The following is a 26091-nucleotide window of genomic DNA, read 5'->3' as shown; positions in this document are numbered from 1 at the left end:
TACCCTGCAAGTTCAACATTCTCTTCCTAAGGCAACTCCCTGACTGCTTCTGGATTCAGTGCTACCCTAGTTGTCCCCCAGGCATCAGTCAGAGCTAAAGGTCCTTATATCCCACACCCTCAAAACTGGAATGAATCATGTGACCAGCTTTTGGTTGGGGGGAAAGTGGTGGTGAAAAAGCATTAACAGGCTCACATGTCAGCTCTCCTAAGTAATATTTACATTTAAATTTTAACAAATCCTTCCATGTCTTGATCCCATGGATTATGGATTGAATGAGTGGCCATAACAGCCACAATGACTAATTACTAAGGATGCTCTTAGGGAAGGTTCCAAGCTACCCACACACTCTATGAGGTAGATTATTTCAGGGGAAAAGTACAATAGTTAGATGACTGAGACTGATAGATGGATAGGTAGACAGATGGTAAGCAATTCCAAAGCACTGCCGAAATTTTGAGTTATAAACAAATAAATGTTCACGGTGCTTGAAATCTTCAGTGATTATTTTTTAATGCTCATAATATCTTAAGTTTATATCTTAATATATGACTTTGAAAATATTTAATCAATATTTTAAAACCACTATGGTCTTTATTAAACAATAATTTGAATTTAATAAGAAGCTCTCTGTATATTTTTTGCCAAAAAGTATTAAAACTTGGGTTTTATGACATTTATTTTTCTTATTTTTGTCTAGAAGTAATTCAAAGCTTTTGTTCAACTGACAGAGAATAAGATATTCATATAAATTGGGTCAAAATGAAAAGTGATATTGACAAGAACTTAGGTTCTGTTCCCAAATCATGATAAATTCTCTTTATTCAAAAACAGAGTGTCTCCCTTTATAGGACATGATCCAAAATTCTTAGCTATGTCTTTAATGCCTTCAATATTTTATCCTCAAATTATTCATTAATCCTTACCTTCAACCATGACTAAACACAGGTTTCTATCCTGGAAAATAGAATATACTCAAATCAAAAATTGAGAGAATGAATGTCATAAGCACAGTGGAAGCTTCCTGTCCCCAGAAAGTACCATGAGAATTCCCACCTCAGAGACATTCACATACACTGTTCTCCTCTATCTTTTCCTTTCCTCTTCTCCAATCTAAACTCTGCAAAGTTCTTCCATTTGCTTGTGTGAACTCTGCATCTCTAAACCAGATAAATTTCATTATTCATTTGGCACTCACTTTCTGTCTTGTGGATGTGACTTTTGTAAATTAATAATTATTAAGTATTGAGACCAACAGTGTCCCAGGCAATATACTAAGTACTCTAATACTCAAAATAACTCAAGAGGTATGTGTTAACATCCCTTCTTTATTGATAAAGAAAGTGAAGATTCAAAGAGGTTTAAAAAAAACACTTGCCAAAGTCAGCCAGCTAGTGAATGGCAGAGTGAGGATTTAAAACTAGGCTCCAAACATCACAAGCTTTCCACCATGGCACTCTGCTTAATTTTGTCCATTGATTTCATTCATTTATTGAAACAGAGGATATCATTCTCTTAATCCAATGAGAACTCACTGAGACATGTAGGCCTGGTGAGAGGTCACTGCAAAAGGAGGAGCCAAAGACCACAGGCTCGTGGGTGGGGACTGGGAAAAAGAAGAAAATAGGATGACACTGGGGCTTTTGGCTTCAGTATTGATTACGATGCCTTTAAACAACACCGTGAATCAGGAAGAGGAGTGGGTTTGGTGAAGGAGAGGACATTCTTTTGTGAGCATCTTGAGTAAAGTGCCCATTACTTCCACATGGAGCTGCCCAGAAGCGGGGAAGCAGTGGTTAAAAGCATGGTCTTTGGTGTCAACCAGCCTTGGTCTTGAATCTGAGCTCTACCACTTCTTAGCTGCATGTCTTGGGACAAATTACTTTACCTCAGAGGGTTTGTTTCTCATATGTAAAACAGGAAGAATACCTACCACAAAGAGCTGTTAGAAAGATAGAATTAAATTCATATAACTAGCAGAAAGCTGATGTATAGCACAGGGAAGCCCAGTCTGGTGCTCTGTGATGACCTGGAGGGGTGGGATGGGGGGAGAGGAAGGCTCAAGAGGGAGGGATATATATATTGTTATGACTGATATACGTTGAGGTACAGCAGAGACCATCACAATATTGTAAAACAACTATCCTCCAATAAAAAAAACAAGTCATATAAAATGGTGAATATGTCAGGCATATATGTACTCATTATTTGTTATCACAATTATACATGTTATTACAATTATACAGATGATTAAAGTAAGTGTGGCCCTGGAGTAGGAGACATCTGAGCTGGAGAATGAATTTAGGTATCACTGGTGTATAAGCAGTGGTTGAAGGCATAAGAATCAATGAAACAGGCAAGTGTAAGAAGCAGAGATCACAACTTGAATGCCCCATGGCCAGCAAGTGAGTGAAGTGAGTTGGTGTAAGCACATTTGCACACAGTATGAACTGGGGGGACTCTAGAGAAATGAAGAGTGCATAGTTTCTCTAAAGAGGGAGGCTGCTACCCAGACTGAGATGATTTCTGTCATGTCAAAATTGGGCCCAGTGTCACCAGATCTTCTGTTTTCCATTGTTTTGTCAAAACAAGTCAACAATTTCCCAGTATTTAAGTGTTGGTGACTAAAGTCAAACTTAATAAGTAAACTGAACACATACATAAGCTAGATAGTGGCTTGTCAGCTGCCAGACTGTGATCCCCCCAGTGTAGAGAAAGAGGGCTGAGGATGGAGCTCTATAGAGCATTATCACAAAAGTGATAGGCAGAGAAAGAGGAGAGGTGAAGGAGATCAGACAGGCAGAGAACAGAGATGGAAAGAGTGGCCCGGAGAGAGATGCATTCAGAGGAAGTCCAGGAAGAGGAGCATTCAGGAAGGAGGTTTAACACCACCACAGGTGGCACAGGGATCACTGTGGCCAGACTGTGCACACAAACGCATTAAGAGCTGGGACCTCTATAAGACTGAAGATGTAATTACTTTGAAGGAGAAGGGATGTAATACTCAAGGAGATCATCCCAGACTTAGAAACAAGACAAGTAGTACTGAGGAAAAGGATAACAGTGAAGAGAATTCTATTTGAATCCACCTCTTGAACCAGGAAGAGGAGCCCTGAGAACTTATGGTGAATACGTTTTCAAAAGCAAAGGTGGAGTCTGGCAGCTCAACCATCCCTTGGATATAATTCCAATGGCTGGAATTGGAGGCGGATAGGAAACCAGCAAGTTTTCTCTGTCCTCCCCTATTCGGGGAATTAGCCGATCAGAACATGGAAAGGAAGAGAAAGATAAATAAAAACTCTCAACACTCTAACCAGTATTGAATTCTAAGATCTTTTATTTGTTTCCATGTAAATATCAATATTATTATTAGCTATATTATTAATATTAATATTAACACTCTCCGAGAGCCAGGAGAGCACTAAATACAAAATTACGATTTAAAGTAGGGGACCTGCCCGATATGCTTAAGAAAAATTACGATTTGAATCAAGACTGGAATCCTTTCAGTCATTCCCTAAACAAAAAGTCACTAAGTAACAACTGGCAACTATTCTCAAAGGAATCGGGGCCTCCCCGATCCGCCTGCAATGCAGGAGACACAGGAGACATCTGTTCGATCCTGGGCTGGGAAGATTCCCTGGAGAACGAAATGGCAACCCATTTCAGTATTCTTGCCTTGAATATTACATGGACAGAAGAGCCTGGCGGGCTACAGCCCATGGGGTTGCAAACAGTCAGACATGACAGCACGGACACATGCTCACAGAAATCACCAACAACGCTGAGGGAAAATACTAGGTGGTCCAGAAAAAAAAAAATTACTCCACACATTAAAAGAGAAGATTATATATCTTGACTCACAGCAACCAGTACATAGGTATTTACTATGTACATTCACATTTAGCTTTATGAGCATAAGATTCTAAAATGATCATTCAACAAGAGAAAAAAGCAGGATCCCAAGGTAGGAAATTAGTTGTCCAGGGTCCTGTGGCCAGTTAGTGACAGAGTCAAAATTAGAATTCCAATCTCCTGACTTTTCATTTACACAAAACTCCACTGTTTTCAGAGTAAGGTTAATTATCCCTTTGATTGAATGATTTAAATGGGACACATGTACTTTGATGGGTGGAAGCTGGCAGAAGTATCCCTGTGTCGCTGAAGGAGGCCAGCATGGGAGAAGCAGGCCACGTGTACCTAAAAGGAGGGGGCACCTGTGAGGAGAGGCCATAACGCAAAAGACAACCAACTCACAAAACAATTAAGCTTTGGCCTGGAATGCATATGTCCAGAAGAAATACAGTCAGAAATTCCAAACTTAAAAAACATGTATTTTCTTAAATATTATCTGCAGTGATAAACATGTACTTATTAGCAACCACTCTGAATAACTTTGACTTTGCAAAACACAGTCAATAACAAACAAGTACACACACACACACACACACACACACATACACACACACACATTTAAATCCTCTAAGTAGTCAAGACACATATCATAGAATATCTTGCTCAGAACAATTCATGTTGGGGACTTCCCTGGCAGTCCAATGGTTAGGACTTGGCACTTTCACTGCCGTGGGTCTGGGTTCAGTCCCTGGTTGGGGAACTAAGACCCTGTAAGACATGCAGTGCAGCCCGAGGATGGGGGCACAATTCACCTAAAACATTTTTTTGAAACCAGCAAGGTGGTACCTGAGCACAAGATGTGGGGCTGAGTATGTATCTCAGCATTAGGCATGTGTTACACTGCCTCTCTGTGGCAAATGTGATTTCCTCCCCAGACTATTAAAATTTCCACTGACTTTTATCCTGAGAGGTCCAGTTTCACTGCACTCCTGTGTGATAAAGATAACCCTCACAATAAATTATCTCACTCTCCCAGCTCAGAAAAGTCCCATCAGCTTTCCTTAAGTCACTGATTAGGTTTTTCAAGCATCACACCCCCGAGATGGTTCTTTGAAAGGAAATATCTATCAAGAACATTTGGAGGCTGGGAAAGAAAAATGGAGAAAACGAGGGGGGAAAAAAAAGCCCAGAGCGGAGTATTCCTTAGCCAGCTACCCTCATCAAGTCCTGACAGCTGTTCATAAGGTGCTTTTCCTTTTGAATTCCTCCACATGAGGGAGAGATCGGGCTTCTATGCAGACTACAACAAATTTCTCCTTGGAGAGGCACCTCTGCTCACGAGGAGTCAGTCCACTGGCTTTGCAGATTCAAAACCCCTCTCCTTGGTCTTCTTCATTTTGACAGTGTCAGATGACAAATGGTAGTCAAGTGTCTTTTTCAATAATGAAAGTTTATTACAATAATTTCCTGACCAACAGGAACAACATCTTGAGGAAGAGGCACCTTTTTTCTTACTCTGGTGGAGGTGCCTAACAGGCTTGAGGAAATCTTGAGGGATGAGGAGGGCTAGGTGATTTAGAAGACATAGGATAAATACATAAAGTTAACTGGTATGTAAAAACAAGTTTTAAATATCCCTGAGTGGGGGTGGGAGTGATCTGCTTCTGGTCACATCTCACATGGCCAAATATGAGGGCTGAGCTGGGACAACGCCTCCACTCCCAAGGAAGAATCAGAGTCCTGTCCACCCCCAGTGTGGCATTCATGCTGGTTCCTGGCTTGGGTGCAACCATCAGGTCCTCAGTAGACACAGAATCCACCAGGATTTTGATGAATGAGAATCAACTCCCCACCATTCACCTGGATGTCTTCGCAGGAGGCATTCTGAGTGGTCACATTCAGGTAGACTTTGTCCTTGAAACGCAGATAGGCCACTGTGACAGAGTCAACAAACTTGACCATGTTCAGGGAGAAAAGAGGTTCCCGACCCTTTCGGTACAGAAGCCTGAGGCTGAGATTCTGGGAGAAGTAGCCCTTCAGAGAGATGAGATAAAACCCATCACAGGTGATGATGATTGAGTTGTTCTGCACCTTCATGGTTCCATCCGTGTCTGGAGATGTGATGATGAAACCATTCTCATTTTCACACTCTAAGGAGGGTAGGGTAAAAAAAAAAAAAAAGAATGACTCCTTAGCTCAGCGTTGGGCAACCACCTTCCAATATATCTAGAAACATATGAAGAAAAAGTCATAGGGACAGATTTTGAAGAATAAAAGTAAGAGAAGACTGTTTCTATATGAGGGTTGGAATCCGCTTTCCCTGTGGAATGGAAGAGGCAAAGCTAATACTAGTAGTCAAGAGTTTCAGAGGGGGCTGGGATTCAAGAGTGGAGAGATTAAAGCAACTGGCAGTTGTCACAACACACCTGTGGCAGGAAATGGAGTCTCAAGGTTTCCCTGATTTTTCAAAATCAGCAGGGATTGGCAACTTCAGTGCATTGAACTTTGTTCAATGGATTGATTAGGGCAAAGGGTGGTGGAAGTGCCTCTTGCCTGGGTCCTGCACACCCCGTCCACACAAAGTAATCACTTTTAACTCTTCTCTATCCTCTCTCCAAGCTTCCCTGGTGGCTCAGATGGTAAAGAATCTGCCTGCAACACAGGAGACCCGAGTTTGATCCCTCGGTTGGGAAGATCCTCTGGAGAAGGGAATGGCTACCCACTCCAGTATTCTTGCCTGGAGAATTCCATGGACAGAGGAGCCTGGTGGGCTACAGTCCATGGAGTTGCAAAGAGTTGGACACAATGGAGCGAATAACACTCAGTTTTTTTTATTCTTCTCTCCATGTCACCATGAAATGAAAATTCTTCACATGCCCTGGCAACTAGACTTCTCAACAACATGTATTACTGGCCTTTGTCAACAATCACTTAAGCTTAGTTATGCTTTAATACTAAGTGAAGCTTAGTCTGTGGGTTCAGGTTCTGATATAAGAGCTCAAGAACATAGACTTATTTCTCCCTTCTCTCTTCTACCTTTTTATTGTCAATTTTTACTGGAAGGTGCCTTGGGAATAGTGGTTACCACAGGAAAAAGAAAAGGAAAAGTAGCAGAACACAGAATGATAACTGTAATAGCTTTGTGTGGGGCCATTTCAAGCATAAATCAAAAACTAAATATCTTCTACTTCCACGGCAGCCTCAGTATCATCCTGAATGGTCAAGTAATGACACTTCAAACTCTCCATTCTGGCCCATGTCCCTCGGTGATAGGAAAGATTAAGTTCCCACTGCTGGGCACAATTCAGTAATTCTTGCTTTGAATCAAGTCCATGGGAAATATTTCAAATTGAAAATGAGGATCACTTATAGAAGGCAAGATATATTTTCCTTTGACTCAAGAGGACTTAATAAATGAATATCCATACAGAAACCATTGGTGGTTGTCCTAGTATTAATCTTGGATTCAAATAATGCTCTCTCGTTAAAGATATCACATTACCTTTAAGTCCCCCAACTCTCATTAAGGTAAAATTTTGTCTTATAATAGAATTACTGGGGAATGATATATCTTACAGTCAGACAGACTTGTAAGAAGCTTTCATTTTCTTACCTAAAAAGTGAGTGTAATTTCTACTCAAAGGGTTCCTGGGAGGATTAAGTAAGGAATATAATGTACAGTGACAAGCACTTATCTGTTAACTAATTACTCCCCTTTTCTTCTTTGACCTTAATGAAAATAATATGCAGGCTCCAACAATTTCAGGATTTAATGTTTCCCTAAGAAAATGGAGAGATCATATGTTCTAGGGGAAATTAAGAAGCTGGAGAGAAGATTCTTTTAAAACTATTAACCAATTAAACTTTTGACAATACTTACTGGTAAACCGTACTCTGATACTCTGGATTGGAGGGTACTGAGATGGCACCTAAAGGAAGAAAAAGCATATATTTTTAGGGAAAAAAATGAACAAGTAGAATTGACGCATCATATCCATCCTATGAAGCAGAAATGCAGCAGGTAAAGAGACTGACTTGAGATTAGACTTGCCTTTTGCTACGTGAGTTAGATGCAGCCTTCTTGCCTGCCCCCATTGCTTTTCTATAACATCTCATAAGGTAAGTTAGGAGTCTTCTGCTCTCTCATGCAAGCATCTAAGTAAGATCTATCCTCACTTGCCAAACTCTTCCTTGGTATATTATTTTGGCTCCTTGAGCCCCAATTTCCCATTTTAGATAATAGAGCACTTAGAAGTTATCTTGTTAAGAAACCCATTCAGTCATAGAGATTCTTCATGGACAAGGCTGTGACCAGTCAATCCTTCACGGCCACAGACTCCCAGAATGGACTGGGAGTGAAGTCTGGGAGCCTCCTGGCTGCTCGCCTTTTCACTGTAAAACAGGATTAAGCGTGTCCTACGTTCAAGGCCCACAGGCAATAAAAACTCTTCAAACCCTTCAGAGATGAGTAGATCTGTGAGTCAATTTTTAAAATGTTGGGTCTTTCTGTACTCTTTAGTTGTGTGTAAAACCTAACTTGAACTCAAAAGCAAGAAAGAAGTAAAGCAACAAAGAAAGAAAAGTTAACAGATAAAACATCTATGGAAATTTGGTGGTTAAAAGAACAAAGAAGTTCAATATGGGGCAAACTCCAAAATATATTAAGTGAAAAAAGCCAAAGCAAAAGGGAGAATCACATATAAAGTACATTTCCATTTGTGTTCAAAGAAAAGAAAAGAATTTTTGTGTGGGCACAGAATTTATTTAGAAGAATAAAGCACTGCCTCTGGAGAAAGGAACTAGAAGCCTGAGGACAGGAGTGGGAGGCACATTTATTTTCCACGGCTTACTTTCTTGTATTTTTAAATTTTTACATTACCTACTAAGAAGGGAAATAGAAACTAACAAACAAACAGAAAAACCTACCACCCATTGTGCCTGCAGAGAACAACAGCTCCTCCTACCAGGTTATTTTTGGCAAGATGTCCCGATCAAAGGTCTGGGGAGGAATTTGTTTTCATACTCTGGGGTGTGGAGTCCCTGCTTCCCACTTTTCTGGCACTCAAGGCAGCAGTCAAACGGACTCCACTGTGGCCTGCCCACGCTGATGAAGAATCCCCTACTTCCCTTGTACGTAAAGTCACAAGCCTCACCAAGCTGAAACCAACAGGCAGTGTAAGAAGAAGGGAGAGCCTTGCTGAGCCCTGCCAGTGGCTGGGCCCCTAGAGCGGTATTAGTCAGTGGTGAGCACGCAGAGAGGTGCTGACTCGGGAAGACCAGTCTTTCCTCTCTCCCCTCTGTGGACTGTTTGTGAGGCTGGTCTAGTGTCCTTCATGCTTAAAGCGATGTTCTGGAAGAAGGCCTCTCAAAAGCTACATTACCCAAACACCATAATTCCCTAGGTAAATGAATGAATGCCCCTGCTGCTCTCAAGGCAGGCTGGTTCCTTGGCCACCTTGTTAAAGTCAGACGCAGACTGCACAGTTGCACCAAGAGCAGGGCTCAGCATGCAGCAACCTGGTCCTAAGGCCAGCCAGGCAAGTACTTAGGCAGGTTTCATAACGTCTCAGTTTTTTCTATCTTTAGAAATTCCTCAAAGATCAGAGACACTCCTTTCAACACTGTTTATGATTTAAAATTTAAAAGTTGCAACCCTACGCCAATTTCAATGAAAGAGAGAAACAGGAAGCCTCTTCATCCCAAATTCACGTCAAACTCTCTGACTTAAAAGTCCTCATGATCTGATTATTTGACTGACTGTGCAAACTTTCCATAAGGTTCCTGCAAAACAATGACATTTCCCAATGTTCTGAAACACTGTGATGAAGAAGTCAGAGCGGTAATGATCAAGAAGACATTCTGAGATTAAGATGCTGACAGGCAGCAAGGAAGGCACACAGGACTTCCTCTTTTAGGGAGATTCACTTCTACTCCAGGCTTCCTTTCCTCCTGAAGCTTACCCAGCATTAGAAATTTGCATTTTCTCATCTTCCTAGCGTCAACACCACCAGGCCTCGGTCATTTGTGGAATAAGATTGCTCTTTCTCTTGCTCCATGACTTTCCACAACCTCTCCCTTCATCCTCCAAACCTGATTACTTCATGCTGACTACCCCACTGCCCAGAAATACCCCCACAGTGCCCAATTCAAGGCCTTCTATGGCCTGGTGCCAACCTCCTTGTCAAGCATTACTGCTACCCATATCCTATCTGTGCTTTATGCTCGGATTAACTATTTCCTCTAATCCTTTAAATAAAGCCTGGTAGGACAAAGAGGGTGCAGGCTTGGGAGTAAGATTTGTTCAAACTGTGACTCCTCCAGTCCTGTTGAATTTGGATGTTATATACCACTTCTGAGCTTTAGCTTTCATGTCTGTGAAAATAAGGCATATTATTATTGGGATCCTCGAGGAGATGACTATAAAGCTCAAAGTTAACATATGTGAAAATACTCAAGAGTTTGCCTGGCAGGTGGTAAGCATTCAAAAAATACTTGCTTCCTTTGTTCTCTCCACCAAGAATGTCCCTTCATCTATGTCTACCCATCAAAATATCAACTTCAAGGCCTAAATCAAATCCCTGGCTTCTGGTCTCCCATAGCAAGTACTTAAAAATTACTCTATTCACACATGGATGTTTATAATAGCTTTGTTTCTTATTGTTAAAACTTGCCAAGGAGAAGCAATCAAGATATCCCTCTGTAGGTTGAATGGATAAATAAACTGTGATACATCCTGACAACGGAGTAACAATGTTAAAAAGAAATGAGCTTTCAAGCCATGGAAAGACATGGACACACTTTAAATGTATATCACTAAGTAAAAGAAGACAATCTGAAAAGACTACATAATGTATGATTTCAAATGTGTGATGTTTTGGAAAAGGCAAAACTATAGCGACAGTTAAAGAGCAGTGGTTGCCAGGGAGGAGGGAGAGATGAATAGGTGAAGTGTAGAAGATTTTTAGAGTAGTGAGACTGTTCTGCACAATACTCTAATGGTGGGTACATGTTATTGTCCATTTGTTAAAATCCATAAAATGTACAATACCAAGAGTGAACCCTGATGTAAGAAAAAAAAAAAATTAATCACTCTACTGATTTTCATTCTACCACCACTGGATACATGTCTCCTCTCCACTACAAGACTACCTAGCTGTGTGCTCTTGGGAAAATGTCATTACCTTGCTGACTTTTAGCTCCTTCATCCATAAAATGGAAAGGTAAACCCTGTATCTCAGAAGGTTGTTGTGAGTGAGATCATGTAGCACTGTAGCACCTGACCTGGAACACTGTAAGGAGTTGATAAATGTCCACTATTATCCTTGGATGCTCATGGGAGACAAGATCCATGTCATGTTCTTAATTTAGCCACTATAACACTAACTTAGCTTGACATATGACTACAGAATGAGAGAATAAAAAAAAAAAGGAAGTCCAACCAAATCCCTAAAATATCAGCTCTCTGTAGCCCAGAAGAACATCACAAAATTATTCTGGCTTTATAAGAAAAATTACCAGAAAAAAATCAGATAGCATTAATTTTACCCACAGGCATAGTTGTTTTTTTATATAACAAGAAAATAAAAATCTTCATATCTTCTCCAGATAATAGAAAAAAATGGACTATATCAAAGATCCCAAAGGGCTTTCATGTAAGGACAAGCTATAGAACAAAGCTTCTTCAATCTGCAAAGTCTGAAGAGCTCATACTATCTTCAAAGGGGACTAGAAATTCTTCTAAGTCAGTATACCAGGATCAAAGTACAGTCCTGAAGTTTCAGTGAGATGGCCTCAGAAGCATGAGTATAAAAGAAGTCATCTTCCAACTGAACACTGTATTCTACAGATGAAGAAAATGAGACCCACAGAAGTAAAGGGATTCGACTCCAGCCGCCTGGAATCCAGAACAATTTTCACTGTTTCACACAACAACAGTTTTTCTTCTCCTCATGCAAATTTTAAGTGGAGAGAAATTTCTTTGAAGATTTTACCAATAGTCCATTTCTTGTGTCCACTTTAGTGCCGAGTTGGAGGAAGGAAGATGTGATCATGCACAGCAGATTGGCAGGGTGATGGTCTCATGATGACCTCGTCATGGGAATGCAAAGGGAGAGCCAAAAGTTTAGGCTTCCCTCCTGGGTATGGGGGCTGTCATAAATAGAGCCAAGAACACAGAGTACTCAGAGGCAGCTGATACATGGGCTATCTGACCAACTGACTGAATAATGCGTATGCCCTGTCTAGGAGCAGCTGACGATGCAACTAAAGGTCAGCTGGCCCAGTGTTATCATATACATTAGTCACCTGGGAAATCTGTAAAAATGTGTAGATGGCCAGTTTATTCATAAAGATTCAGATTCAAAAGGTCTAGATGGACGCAGTAATCTCATTTTTACAAGCACCCAAGGTTCAAGATTTGAGAATTACTACACTCTACTGTGAACTCCTGAAGGCCCAAATCCAGAAGATGTATCTTCAACTGTTCCCTTGGCAAAAATCATGCCTGTCCTAAAGCTGGTGCTCAACTATCAATATTATTTAATAGTTGATTGAATAGATTACATGATTGCCATATTATTGGTGATTTGAAACAGTATTGACAATTATTGAGTACCTACTATACGGCAGGTATCACATTCAACTCTAAGAACACAAAGGGAAAGAATACACAGTCCTTAGTTTTGACAAACTTGTATGTCAACTGGGGAGATAATTCCTCCACATAAAACCACTGGTAAAGAGCAATAGGCAATTTATGCCACAAGGTTCCAGAGAACAGAAAAAACCACTGCAGGCTTTGGGAGCTCAAGGAGGAAAGACGTGGGCTTAGGCTTTAAAAGAGAAAGAGGACCCAGAGAATCCAAAGGCACTGCTTAGAGGAAAGGTCTAGAAATGAGACCATTTTTGGTGTATTCAAGAAAAACAGTAAAAACTTATTCAAAACTTAAAACATGCCATGCACTGCATTACTCTTTCTGAAATCCATTACCTTGTTTGCTTTCAAAATAATACTATTAAATAGAAATAATAATTATTCATGTCTTATAGATAGAAAGAAATGAGAATCAGTGTTGTTAAGAACTTGCTCAGGAATAAACAGGTATTAACTTGAGTTTGATTGAACCTCAAGTTCATGATAACATCCTTTCTCTTTATCCTATTCTATCTTGAGAGTAAAAAACCGCTATGAAAACATTTGTCTGAGGGTTCAAGATTAATTTATTTTTAATTTTCAATACTAAACAAGATTAAAAGATTAGGTTTTAGATAGTTGTCAAAACACTCAGATATATCTCAGAATATCTAAACATTCTCCAGAAAAGAGCTCTTCAGTCAACTCTCCAAGGTTGTTTGTATAGTTCAGGTTGGCAAAGTCGTTATCTGGACTCTAATTAGATGCAACTGTCCTGGCAAGGGGCAGCGGACAAATAAAGTAGGCAGCAAGTAGGTGATGCAAAGAGTCAGAATAATGTCCTTTCCTGACCTCTCTCAGTACCTGAAACACTGAACTATCTAAGAACAAAGATGGAAAATGTCTGATATACAGCATTTATCCAGCAGCCTGTACCATGTCCCCCAAAAGGTGCTGCTTACCTCATGAGCTCATCTCTAGAATGTGTGAATTTCTTATTCTGACTCACTGGGATGTGACATGAGGCTGCCAACCTTATACTCATGTGGCATTTGTCCTGGAGGGGGTGTATCTGTGGCAGGAGGGAATGATACTCATCAAATGTGAAACCAGGAAGTGGGCTCTGCATTCACTATGTGGGCCTTGCCCTTCTTCACTTGCTATCAGTCAAGATCCCAGGTCGGAGTGGGATGAGATGTGAGTCAGTGGAGGACAGTGCAGAAACAGGTATGTGATCATGGTTCAGCATGCAACCTCCACAAGGATGTGAATGTCTCCTCCCCCAACAATGGGCTTCACATCAATCAGAGAAGACCTGAGAGATTATGAAAGCAAAGTCTTATAGGCTCTGAGGGTGTTTCTGAATGAGCCTCCAAAGAGGAAGATGGAATTTTCCATATTTACCCATTACAGTGGGTTGGGAAGGCAGACTCTTCTCCTGGTGGATTTAGTATATACTCAATGGAAACTCCCTTACAAAGCACAGGGCCCTAACTTCTGATCAGGAAAGTTCAGAATCCAACTCAGAGAAAGGAATAGGAAGAATGAACAAAAACTGATTATTTGGCTGGTCTTCCATAATCAGGAAAGTTTATCCTCAAAGTGATATTTCTTAGACATGAAGATGTGTGACTTTGAAAATCATGTCGAGTAGAGTCTATTAAGATGAAAGAACACAAAGAAAAGCCATTTTAACTGTCTTTCTAGACTTTCTTTTTCTCTGTCACCACCTTCACCATGGCTGCCAGCACCTTTCTGCTGTAATCCCTCTTTTTAAACTCTTACTATACTCTCTACTACACAGCCCATGTGATATAGCCCCCTCTCTCTAACCACTTCCACTTTTCTTGTCAAATTTATTTAGTAATGGCTGGCCTCTACTCACTGATCCTCTCCTCTCTATCTCAGGGAACAGGAACTGTGGTTTCACTGTCCCAAATGCTTAGCAAGATCCCTAAGAGGGATGGGGGTGGAGAAGAAAATGGCAACCCACTCCAGTGTTTTTGCCTGGAGAATCCCAGGGACGGGGGGGCCTGGTGGGCTGCCATCTATGGGATCACACAGAGTTGGACACGACTGAAGTGACTTAGCAGCAGCAGCAAGAGGGACGGGGGGCCTGGTGGGTTGCCATCTATGGGGTCGCACAGAATCGGACATGACTGAAGTGACTTAGCAGCAAGAGGAGTATCAGGTATTCAGATAAACAACCAAATGAACCAAAAGCATCCATGTGACATGAATGCACCTTCAAAATTTTGTGATTTGCAATTCTTTATATCCTCAAGGGGAAGATTCTATCTGGATTTCCCTTTCCACATTTGCTGGTAAATTCCTTAAGTACACTAACAGAGGGGTCTGCCAAAACATTTCTAAGAACTCCCATAGAATAGTGAATATAACAAAAAAAGAAACAGACTCACAAATATAGAGAACAAAATAGTGGTTACCAGTGAGAGGAGAGGGAAGTGGGAACTGTAAAGTACAAACTACCATGTATAAAATAAGCTATGAGCATGTACTGTACAATACAAGGAATAAAGCCAATATTTTATAATAACAATTAATGAAATACAATCTTTAAAAATTGTGAATCACTATTATACACCTGAAAAAACTTACATAATCTTGTACATCAACTATACCTCAATTTTAAAAAATTAAATTGAAAAAAAGAAACAACTTCCTTCCTCACCTTGGGAATCAGGTAACTTTCAAAATATCCTAGTTTTTACCTTGGTGGCTCAGCAGTAAAGAATCCGCCTGCAATGCAGGAGGCCTAGATTCGATCCCTGGGTCGAGAAGATCCCCTGGAAGAAAGCATGGCAACCCACTCTAATACTCTCGCCTAGAGAATCCCATGGACAGAGGAGCCTGGCAGGCTGCAGTCCATAGGGCTGCAGAGTCGGACACAACTGAAGCGACTCCGCAGCAACAGCAGCAAAGCAACGGGAAAGGTTGGCTTACAAGGTACCTATTGCATTATCACAAATTTTACAATGCCTTCAACATAATGGCATTTATAAATAAATGGTCACTGAATCCCTTAGACTGTACCCTGACACTTGCTCTGTGCTGTGCATAGTCACTCAGTCATGTCCAACTCTTTGTGACCCCATGAACTATACCCCACCAGGCTCCTCTGTCCATGGAGATTCTCCTGGCAAGAATACTGGAGTAGGTTGCCATGCCCTCCTCCAGGGGACACTAGCCAACACCATATGTGGCTCGAGGTTTTTTTAAACTGCCCCATTCATCCTTGAGTACAAAGGGGGTAGCACCATTATTATGATCAGTATCTTTCTATCTGAAGTTACTCATTCCCCATCTCACTGGCCATATAAAAGAGTAGGCACTATTGCTTTGGAAAGGCAACCTAGTAGAAACGGACCAGGCATTGGGCTGGGAACAGGAACACTCAGGTCTGGTCATAAGCCAGAACAAGTCCTTTCCTTTCTCAGTTTTGAATTTCCTCATTTTTATATCCTCATTTTTTAACTCTCAATTAAGATGGTTGAATAAGCAGAGTGGAATGGGGACTGTCTAAGGAATTTTTCAATACCAGAGATAAGGAAAATCCTAACATTCAAAAGAGAAAGCCCAAATTATTGTTGGATAAGAAGATCCTTTGAACAGAAGATCTTTTCAACACGTTAATACATGATAATAAATCCCTCAGCCACAACAAAAGAACAGGTTTTCTCCCCAAGTGGCTCCCTCTGATGGTTAATGAAGAATCATGAGTATCTTTTGTGTTGTTTATGCAATGAAGCTCTTAGCCTCATTTGCAGTAAGGCTAAATAATCCTCAAACTACATTATGGTGTGAACCAAGACTGGTGACTGGTAAAAATCATCACAGAACAGCAGTGGAATGATGATGGTGGTGGTGGTGACAATAATGATAATGACATTTTAAACTAAAGCCTTCCTGTTAAATAATGGAAGAGAAATGAAGCACCTGATGCAAAAATTAAAGTACGCTTGCTTTATAATCCCAATCGAGAAAATAGCTATTGAAACTAGCCCTCTGTGAAATTCTTACTGAAGAGCTGTATTCAACTAGTTTTACCCAGTACTATCAAGCCAGGGAACGCTAAGGATTGCTGGGAGCCCTCAGAAGCTAGAAAGAGGCACGGAAGGATCCTGGAGGATTCTTCCCTACAGCCTTCAGACGGAGCAGGGTACTGCTGACATGTTGACTTTGAATACCTATCCTCCAAAACTGTGAAAGGTTAAATTTCTTTTAAGCTACCAAATTTGCAGTGCCACCCTGGTTGAAAAGATATTTGCATATAGTGTGAAATCACACTTACAACATTAAAATAATTCTTCGAATCAGTCTGGCAGAACTAGAAAGGCCCATGGAGATTATATAGTCTAATCTCCTTATTGTTTAAAAAAAAAGAAAAGTACCTCTTGGAGTGAATAAAGGACTGAGCCAATGCCCCAATCCAAGTCCCCTTTCTCTTCTATGAATGAATCACACATGGCAATGATTTGTTTTACCAAAATAACCTATAAGGTAGTACACATTTGTTAAAGCTTCATTGATTGTGTTATCTGAATTTGTGGCAGGAGATTCAGATCTCTTTTTTAAAAGAATCTTTCTTCCCTTTATTCCAGGTTATAAATCTTCCCCCAGTTTTTCTACATAAGCAATTAATGTCAGGAAAGGAAAAAATTTTAAAACAGCCAGGTAAAATGCTTACAGCTTAGAGCCACATAGTCTTGGCCAGGTGTAATGGAAAGAGACAGGACTAGAATTTAAGCCTAGTCCTGATTTATAACCAGACCTTCCTATGTTGACCTAGACAAGTCTCTATGCCTCAGATTTCCTCACTGTAAAACTGCCTACGAATATCTATCACCATCCAAGATCGTAGTGAAGAAGTAAGGACAACGTAGGGACAAGATCGCAAAACCAGAGATGGTATTTCAAGTAGCACCAGGAGTGACACCCGTCAACCTCTCCCAAAAAAGAGCTGAGTTTCCAGTCTTCATCATACCACATACAAGGCCAGATTAAGATTTTTACAGGCCATGGAAATTAAAAAGATTAACCACCCAACACACTGCTAACTCAAAATATATTTTACATTACTAAGCAGTAAAACGTGTCTTTTACAACTTCTTTTATAACCCAGTAAAGATTTTATAATTTCCCTTGGTGACTATTTTGATGCTTATAATTTTTTGCAATGTTAATTGTCATTTTCATTTTGATCTTAGGTTCTGTAGGCTCGTGCTATGTGACCTACAGGACAGCCCAGCCTGAAAGTATATCATTTACACTCATCCCCCCAGATTCCCACCTGTATAACATCCTGGGAGTGACACTTTCTATCCGTACCCCTTATTCAATTAGTATTGGAAGAACTAAAGTTTGGGTCTACTTGCCGCTCTTTCTGTCAGAGCGTGTTCTTAACTAGCATTTTCAATGTTATCAAAGCAAGACAAATTAATACAAATTAATAACACATCAAACTTGCATTTCAGAATGAAAGGTTTGCTGAAAAGAAAAAAAATACATAATTATGCCCCTCTTAGCTCCAACATTTCTAGCATTGTGAGCCAGACCACTCTTCTAAGTTTCTGCCTTATTTGGAAACCAAGTTATTAGAGGATTGGATGAACTACATTAATGTAGGGGGAGGTGGAACCCATCTGGGCCATGTGTTCTAAGTGAACACATCTATCTATTTTAGATTTCTGAACCACTTTCAGACACTAACCTGATAATTTTTATATGCTCATAAATTCTCCCCTTCATTTTTCCTTTGCTAATACAGCCATGGCATCTTAATTAGACATCTAAATTCAAATAAGCTAGAATTATTTCAAGGGGTTTTTCTTAATCTTAAAAATTACAGTAAGAAAGCCAAATTCATGAAGTTAAGGTTGACCTTACCTATGATATGCTTTCTGAGTTTGAGTTATGGAGTTGCATGTGTGCTACAAGGTAAACAGTTTAGTGGGTGGTATGCTTATAGAGGCATGTTTATAAATAATAATAATTTAAACATTTACAAAGCTCTGTAACAGAATTGTTCCTCACAATAATCAAATTCCAGTTTTGGAGATGATTAAATTGATACTTGGGGAATTTCAGGGAAGTTACCCAGAGTCACAAAGCTAAAACACTAGACTGAACGAGATTCTTCTAGTTCCTGATCCAATGTACTCTCTCCTATACCTCAATGACTCCCCTAAAATTTTGAGAAGATATGATGCATTTTTGTATAAAAAGTGTTTTAATCCCTTCATTTAGCTACAAACAAAACACACTAGCCATGGGATATTGGGGAATCCAATTCCATCCCAACACTACCGTATATTTTATCTGTGACTATGAGAAATAGCCTTTCTACTTTGCTATTCAGGTGCTACTCTTTCATTTCCTAAATAGGAATAACAACACTGTACCTGCCTCCTGAGAAATCTGTATGTAGGTCAAAAAGCAACAGTTAGAACTGGATGTGGAACAACAGACTGGTTCCAAATCGGGAAAGGAGTATGTCAAGGCTGTATATTGTCACCCTGCTTATTTAACTTACATGCAGAGTATATCATGAGAAATGATGGACTGGATGAAGCACAAGCTGGAATCAAGATTGCCGGGAGATATATCAATAACCTCAGATATGCAGATGACACCACCACACTTATGGCAGAAAGTGAAGAACTAAAGAGCCTCTTGGTGAAAGTGAAAGAGGAGAATGAAAAAGTTGGCTTAAAACTCAACATTCAAAAAACTAAGATCATGGCATCTGGTCCCATCACTTCATGGCAAGTAGACGGGAAAACAATGGGAACAGTGACAGATTTTATCTTTTGGGGCTCCAAAATCACTGCAGATGGTGACTGCAGCCTTGAAATTAAGACACTTGCTCCTTGGAAGAAAAGTTATGACCAACCTAGACAGCATATTAAAAAGCAAAGACATTACTTTGCCAACAAAGATCTGTCTAGTCAAAGCTATTGTTTTTCCAGTAGTCATGTATGGATGTGAGAGTTGGACTGTAAAGAAAGCTGAGCGCCAAAGAATTGATGCTTTTGAACTGTGGTGTTGGAGGAGATTCTTGAGAGTCTCTTGGACAACAAGGAGATCAAACCAGTCCATCCTAAAGGAAATCAGTCCTGAATATTCATTGGAAGGACTGATGCTGAAGTTGAAACTCCAATACTTTGGCCACCTGATGCCAAGAACTGACTCATTAGAAAACACCCTGATGCTGGGAAAGATTGAAGACAGGAGGAGAAGGGGACGACAGAGGATGAGATGGTTGGATGGCATCACTGACTCAATGGACATGAGTTTGAGTAAACTCCAAGAGTGGTGATGGACAGAGAGGCCTGGCGTGTTGCAGTCCATGGGGTCACAAAGAGTCGGACACGACTGAGCGACTGAACTGAACTGAACACTGTACATGGCTCCCTCAACCTAAATGGTCTCAGAAGATTAACATTCATTAACCATGAATGCAAAATTCCTAAAGTGGGTGTGAACCTGCGGGTTCTCTGAGAGGGAGGGATACAGAAATAATTTCTATTAAAAGAAACAGAATTGGAAGGGCAGGGTGGTCAGCCATTAGGCAAGGCTAGGTCTACTCAGGGCTAGCAGCTAGGAGCTGAAGTCAGAGAAAAGGAATAGGGAGGTTATATTCCAAGGTCTATACCAAGAGCCTCTCTGCTCACTTTACATCTCTCCTCTGAGTGTGTACATTTGTTTCTATTCATGTGTATATATGTGACATTTTCCAGCATAATTCCTGTCCAAACAATCTCTGTCCTATTTTGAGTACTTGGGTCAGAACCTATATCTAAATTTTTCTTGTAGAAAATATCATCACTGCATAAACAGTGAACAATATTAGGTGATCCTTATATTGTTCATCCTCTTACACACGATGAGCACTTGGCTTCTTCAGAAAAGTGTTCTAATCTTAACTTCTCGGGGGGGGGGGGCGGGTAAAAAAAAGAGTGGGTTCTCTTTAAAAGCTATTTGAGAACTGTTAGTTTTACTGTGGTGCCCCCTAGTGCTATGTGAGATGAGACACATTTTCTGTATTTGCCAGCATGTAGACCATGTAAGAGAAGTGAAATCTGGAGAAGCAACAACTTGGGTAATTTTTCCTGTATTTTCTTTTGTACAGAATGGAATGAAGTTTGTTCCCTTAGGACACGTCACAAGGCCCTTTGTGTCCTGTCCCCACCTAGATTTTCATCTTCGTCCACTTTCTCCAATGAACACTCACCTCCAACCATTCTGAACAACCTGCCTTTTTACCTAGAAAGCCTTCTGCCCCTACCCAGCCACCATCATTCCTCTTGTCTATTTAAAGAATTTCTACTATTTTTTTAAGATTTTTTGATATGGATCATTTTTTGTCTCTACTGAATTTATTACAAGATTGCTTTTGCTTTATGTTTTGGTTTTTTGGCCCCAAGGTATGTGGGATCCTAGCTCCCCGACCAGGGATCAAATCTGCACCCCCTACACTGGGAGGCAAAGTCTTAACCACCAGACCACCAGGGAGGTCCCTCTACTCCTAACATCAGCTGAAGCATCACCTCCTTCTCCAGCTTCTACCCTCCCTGAGTTTCTGTTTTCCTATCTGCAAGTGGACTGTGTCTAATGTCTGTTCAACCTAACAAGTCTATATATTTTCTGTAGTATCTCCTTTAAGAGCCTCAAAATACTTAATGACAAATCAGTTCAATACTTCAGGTGTTTCTTTTTAATTCCCATAAAATTGCCATTCCCTCCTCCAGGGGGATTTTCCCAACCCAGGGATCGAACTTGGATCTCCTGTATTATAGGCAGATTCTTAACCATTTCAACCATCAGGGAAGCCCATAAAATTGCTTCAGTTCAGTTCAGTCGCTCAGTCGTGTCTGACTCTTTGCAACCCTGTGGACTACATCATGCCAGGCTTCTGAGGCCCAAGAATACTGGAGTGGGTAGCCTATCTCTTCTCCAGGGGATCTTCCCAACCCAGGAATTGAACCAGGGTCTCCTGAATTGCAGACAGATTCTTTACCAACTAAGCTATCAGGGAAACCAATAAAATTGCTTATAAAATGCAAATTCAATTGCACTGAAAATTATTTATTTCCATGTCTATCATTAAAAATGTCTTTAAAAACTTTTTAAAATCACATGGGGACACATCTAATTTGACCTAAAATCTGAGACAAAAATTTTTAAACAAAAATATCTCTTATTCTTCCTAAAGGATATGAAGTCCAAGTTATAGTCTGAAACTTCACCAAGAAACTGAATTCTAACTCTAGCCATTGTTGATACAGAGCTGGTCAGCTCAACAACCTCCCCTTCTGTCTTCTCCAGTAATAAAAGTGATAAGAATATAAACCTTTAACTGTGGGTGGGATTTGCTGATAAATAATCACTAAAAGCACATTTTTCAAGTGCTCTGATACAGATCTTGGAAGAGCCCAGCATCAATAGCTCTGAGATACATGGGTATAATTTACAAAAGCTTCTCACCTTATACATCAACTTTTTTCTGCCATCATTCCCAGCTGAAGTTACAGGGAAGCCTGGAAGCCTGGAAGCAGCAGCCCCAATAATTGTACTGGTTTTTATGACTCAATTTTGTAACTTGCATCATGGATATTATTGTACAGTCTCTATTTCTTTCCCCTTTCTAAATAAGGTATTTTGCTAATCCAGGATAAGTTATTTAGAAATGTGCATAGTATATGAATAAATACAGATTACACATATATGTACAAACATGATTTCCCCCAGTCCCTTCTTAAGAACCAGGGTATCCATAAGCTTAAGCACAAAAATCTGTTCACTTAGATTTGTATTTCTCAGATCCTCATACCCATTTTATGAGTATAAACTACATATTCACAGGATATTGACCTGGAAGAGATATTTCTGACCATTTGATCCAAATGCCTCATGTTTCAGTAGAGAAAATCAGGGTCCAAAGAGGGAAGTGAATTATATAAGGAGTGGGTAAGGTCTTTTTATCTGCCATCTCAAAAACAAAAACTTCTGCTTTTCACTAGTAAAACTTAACCAAGTGGTAAGAAAACAAATATTACTAAATAAACTTGATTGAAAGGAAGGCTGACTGCCAAATGGAGTTTAACAGTTACATACCTATTTTTTTTCACAGAGTCATCCACACTGGAAAATTTTTATGAAGTTAAAAATTAAATCTAAGAAATAAGGAAAAATCATGATTATTCCCCAAATATCTTTCTCCTACAATAAAAGATCCAATTTAACTAGGTAAATGATGAATATTTCAGCTCTATTTCAACTCCTCTATAGATCACTGTAATACAATGTCTTATAAAAGTAGAGCTTTGATAGGCATCCCCACCTACCTATCCTTCAACCAAAATCCCAAACAATCTTATCCATGAATTTAGAAAAGCTCCGAGTCTATGTTCCTTCTTCAGCAGTTACTTTATACCCTTTTCTCTCAGTCTCTCTCCTCTACACACTGCTGCCACCATGACTGATCAAGTTCTGGGAAAAACACACACGACCTCTCTAAGCTATTCTTTCCCTTAACAAAGTGTATGAGATCACAACTAAGGACACATCGTACTGCCTTGGGTCCCATTAATAGTATAAGAAACTGTGTTAGCTAAAACAGTCTAGTGAGAAATAAGAAAATAATTAATGTCAAGTGAACAATTCCAAATATCTGAGCCACAGAAAATTTTGTATCTAGAATATATAAGAACACAGTTTTTGAGCAAACAGCTCTAACGTACCTCCTCCATCTTTGCTTCCCTTTCTGTGCCAGGACCTGAGAAAGCTAATTCTCTCCCAAAGATCAGCTCACCGTGAATTCCAGTATCCTAGAAGCCAGCATTCAGCTGCCCTTCCAAGCTCTAGCACAGAATTGCTGGGTGACTTGCTAGAAAGAACCCCTCTCCACTGCCTCCCCTGGGTATTAATATTCCAGGGTGGCCCCCTGCCACCAGCCAGCTACACGTCTGTATCTGTTTCATGTTTTGCTCTCTCCCATCCTCTGAGCCCTAGTGCAATTAATTGTTGAGGCTTGACTAGGGCCATCTGTTCTGTTTTTTTGTTTTTTTTTTTTTAATCATCCCACAGTGCAAGGAAATATGTAACATTGTGGTTGTTTCAAAAGCAGTCTCAGGGCTCCCGGACCTTGTGAATAAACTCAGCTGTTCTATTTTGGGTTACTCTGTTTTCTTCTCGGAAGAGCCTAATTCCGGTCTTGTCTTGGGCATCCTGCCATGGACACCTTGCTCCTCCCCCCACACCCTCTCCCCAAAATCACCTATTCTAATTTCACCCAAAGGGTTCTGCGCAGAGAAGGAAATGTGTGGCGTGATGAAGACAGTACGGGTGTGCTGGGGTGCTCACTGGTCTGCAGACTTGAGCATGACACTAGTACCCTTCGGGAATTTGGAGACACGAGCACCCTCTGCGGGACAGTGATCACGACCGCACCCCCATTAGACTGCAGGCACCGAAAACCGTTTCCTGTAGACAGAGACAAGCCCAGGCATTGTCTAGGACTCTGCTCATCTTAGCCTGATCTAATGTGAGGTACCCAGTCTCTGACCTGGCCATCAGAAATGAAAGTTCCCATTGTCTGACCTTTACCAGTGAGAGACTTTTCTAACCAAGAGCAACCACCAGGCAAACAAGAATTATCAGACTAGCCCCAACAAGGGAACACGGGGCCACTACACATTTATTTTCTTTTTCAGTGGAATCTCCTGAAGTCAAGAACATCCGTAAAGAGCTAATAATGTTTTTATATATGAACAACTATGAAAAAAAATAATAATGTAAACAGGACCAGAATAAAGAGATGGAAAAATGGAAAGAATTTCTTCCTTAAGCAGCGTGGGGGGCGGGGGGCAATACTAAAATGATGATCTTCCACTACATAAGGTATTGGACAAAGTGATGTCAGTAAGTTGTGATTGGTAGAGAAAGACTGTGAAAAACAATGTCTGATTAAGTTGTTGGGATAAACATTCAGCCACGTGCACATACAGACATGAACACATATATCTCTGCCCTTAAATATATATAGGTTAGCTATTTAAAAGAACTTCATATTGATACCTTCAGCATTCTTCAGAAAGCATATCTCCTTGAGTCTATGGGGTTTATGAATACAATGAGAAAGTATAATAATGTACAAAGGAAATAAAAAAATTTATTATTTCCTTTCTACATTAATTCCCTGATCAGTTGCTTACTAGCAGAACAGATAAACCAAGTAGGTATGTCAGGGACTCAAAGCTTCAAAGTGACAGTTCACAAAAGAACACCAGGATTTTTGTGTTGTAAAGAAAAAGATTAATCCAGAAGCAGTGTCCCTGCCCTATCTCCACTGTGCCTCACCACTGCCACTGCTGAAAAAAAGGAAGGAAAAGAGAGACACGAGGGTGCTTGACCACATTTTACAATCGCCGAACAGAAAAGGGAAAACAATTTGGTGTCAGACTATTTCCAAGTGACCATTTGCAGCTGCCATCAGCCTGAGCTGGAGGAAAGGACATGTTGGTTGGTGCATCTTACCTGAGCATAGAAGTGCAGACAGATGTAGGTGAGACACAGGAGAAGCCCCAGCCCCTGAATTATGGAGGCCACCAGCAATAGCTTGTTCCTCAAGAATCTCCGTCCTGGTGCGTTTCCCACATTCTCGTCCAGGGGTTGGACCCCTTCCATCTTCACAATCTGAATGCAGGGACGATGAAAACTGTGACAGAGGGAAACCTGAGGGAGAACTGACTTCTTCCCCACAAAGAAGGAGATGAAGCCAACACAATGTGTATCAATTAGAAGATACACAGAGGTCCCAGGACCAGAGATAAGAGGCGATTGAAAGAGCAGAGAGGACTCTCTCAGTTTTAATGCTTCAGCTTTTGCAGGCAGGCGGGGGAACTTCTTTGTGACTAATCTGAATTTCCCCTTTACTTTCTTTCTTTTTTTTTCTCTGGGCTAACAGGGAGTTGTTTTTGTGGCATTCCAGTTCTGATTTGAGTGACTGTGAAAAGACAGTCATAAAAGTGTGCTATTTTCTTAATTTCTCATTGCACCAGTAACCAAATTGTGGGTCACTTGATAAAGATAAAAATCATCATCCGTTGATGTAGAAGCTCACCTATCTCTTCCCCAAGGTGTCTTAAATCATAGAAGAAATTTAAGGAAAACGCTAGCTTAAGTTCTTGCCTGCACTTCATTGGGTAACTAAGCATTGAACCCATTCTACAGATTCAGGAAAAAAAGGCACACATAGACCATCCTTGAAGTGAAAAAAAGAAAAAGAAAAGATGAAGATAGGATGGCAAATTATGCAGAATAAAGGAGTGAGATCCTCTAGTTTTAGTCCAATGCATTATAATAAATAAACTAGTATATACTGAGCATATACAATGTGTCAGGCACTATGCTAAACAGCCTTACTATCTTTTTCTCATTTAATCTTTGAGGCAAACTCAGTAAATACTTACATGACTAATTCTAAGCATAGCAGGAAGGAAGCAGAAGAGTATCCTGACTTTTTCCCCTCTTCTCTACTTTACATTTTCTCCATACATAATTTTTGCATGAATGAACACATG

At 40.3% G+C, this 26091-nt stretch overlaps 1 protein-coding gene across 3 annotated transcripts; it reads right to left on the bottom strand.

Moving 5' to 3' along the window:
• Positions 1-3327: 3327 nt before the first annotated feature.
• On the bottom strand, positions 3328-25314 carry TNFSF4 (TNF superfamily member 4). 3 transcript variants are annotated; one of them, XM_043485580.1, is made up of 3 exons: positions 25046-25314; positions 7736-7784; positions 3328-6005 (listed from the first exon to the last, which is right to left on the bottom strand). In XM_043485580.1, the coding sequence occupies exons 1-3, from the start codon at positions 25193-25195 to the stop codon at positions 5656-5658; spliced, it is 549 nt and encodes a 182-aa protein (XP_043341515.1). In that variant the 5' UTR covers positions 25196-25314; the 3' UTR covers positions 3328-5655. The 3 variants fall into 3 exon arrangements, with proteins under 3 accessions (XP_043341515.1, XP_043341516.1, XP_043341517.1); XM_043485581.1 differs by lacking the exon at positions 25046-25314 and adding an exon at positions 23322-23472; XM_043485582.1 differs by lacking the exon at positions 25046-25314 and adding an exon at positions 23251-23424.
• Between the last annotated feature and the right edge of the window lie 777 nt (positions 25315-26091).

The sequence above is a fragment of the Cervus canadensis genome, chromosome 13 (assembly GCF_019320065.1).
Source record: "Cervus canadensis isolate Bull #8, Minnesota chromosome 13, ASM1932006v1, whole genome shotgun sequence".
Lineage (NCBI taxonomy): Eukaryota > Metazoa > Chordata > Mammalia > Artiodactyla > Cervidae > Cervus > Cervus canadensis.
This window is presented reverse-complemented; position numbering and strand designations above follow the sequence as displayed.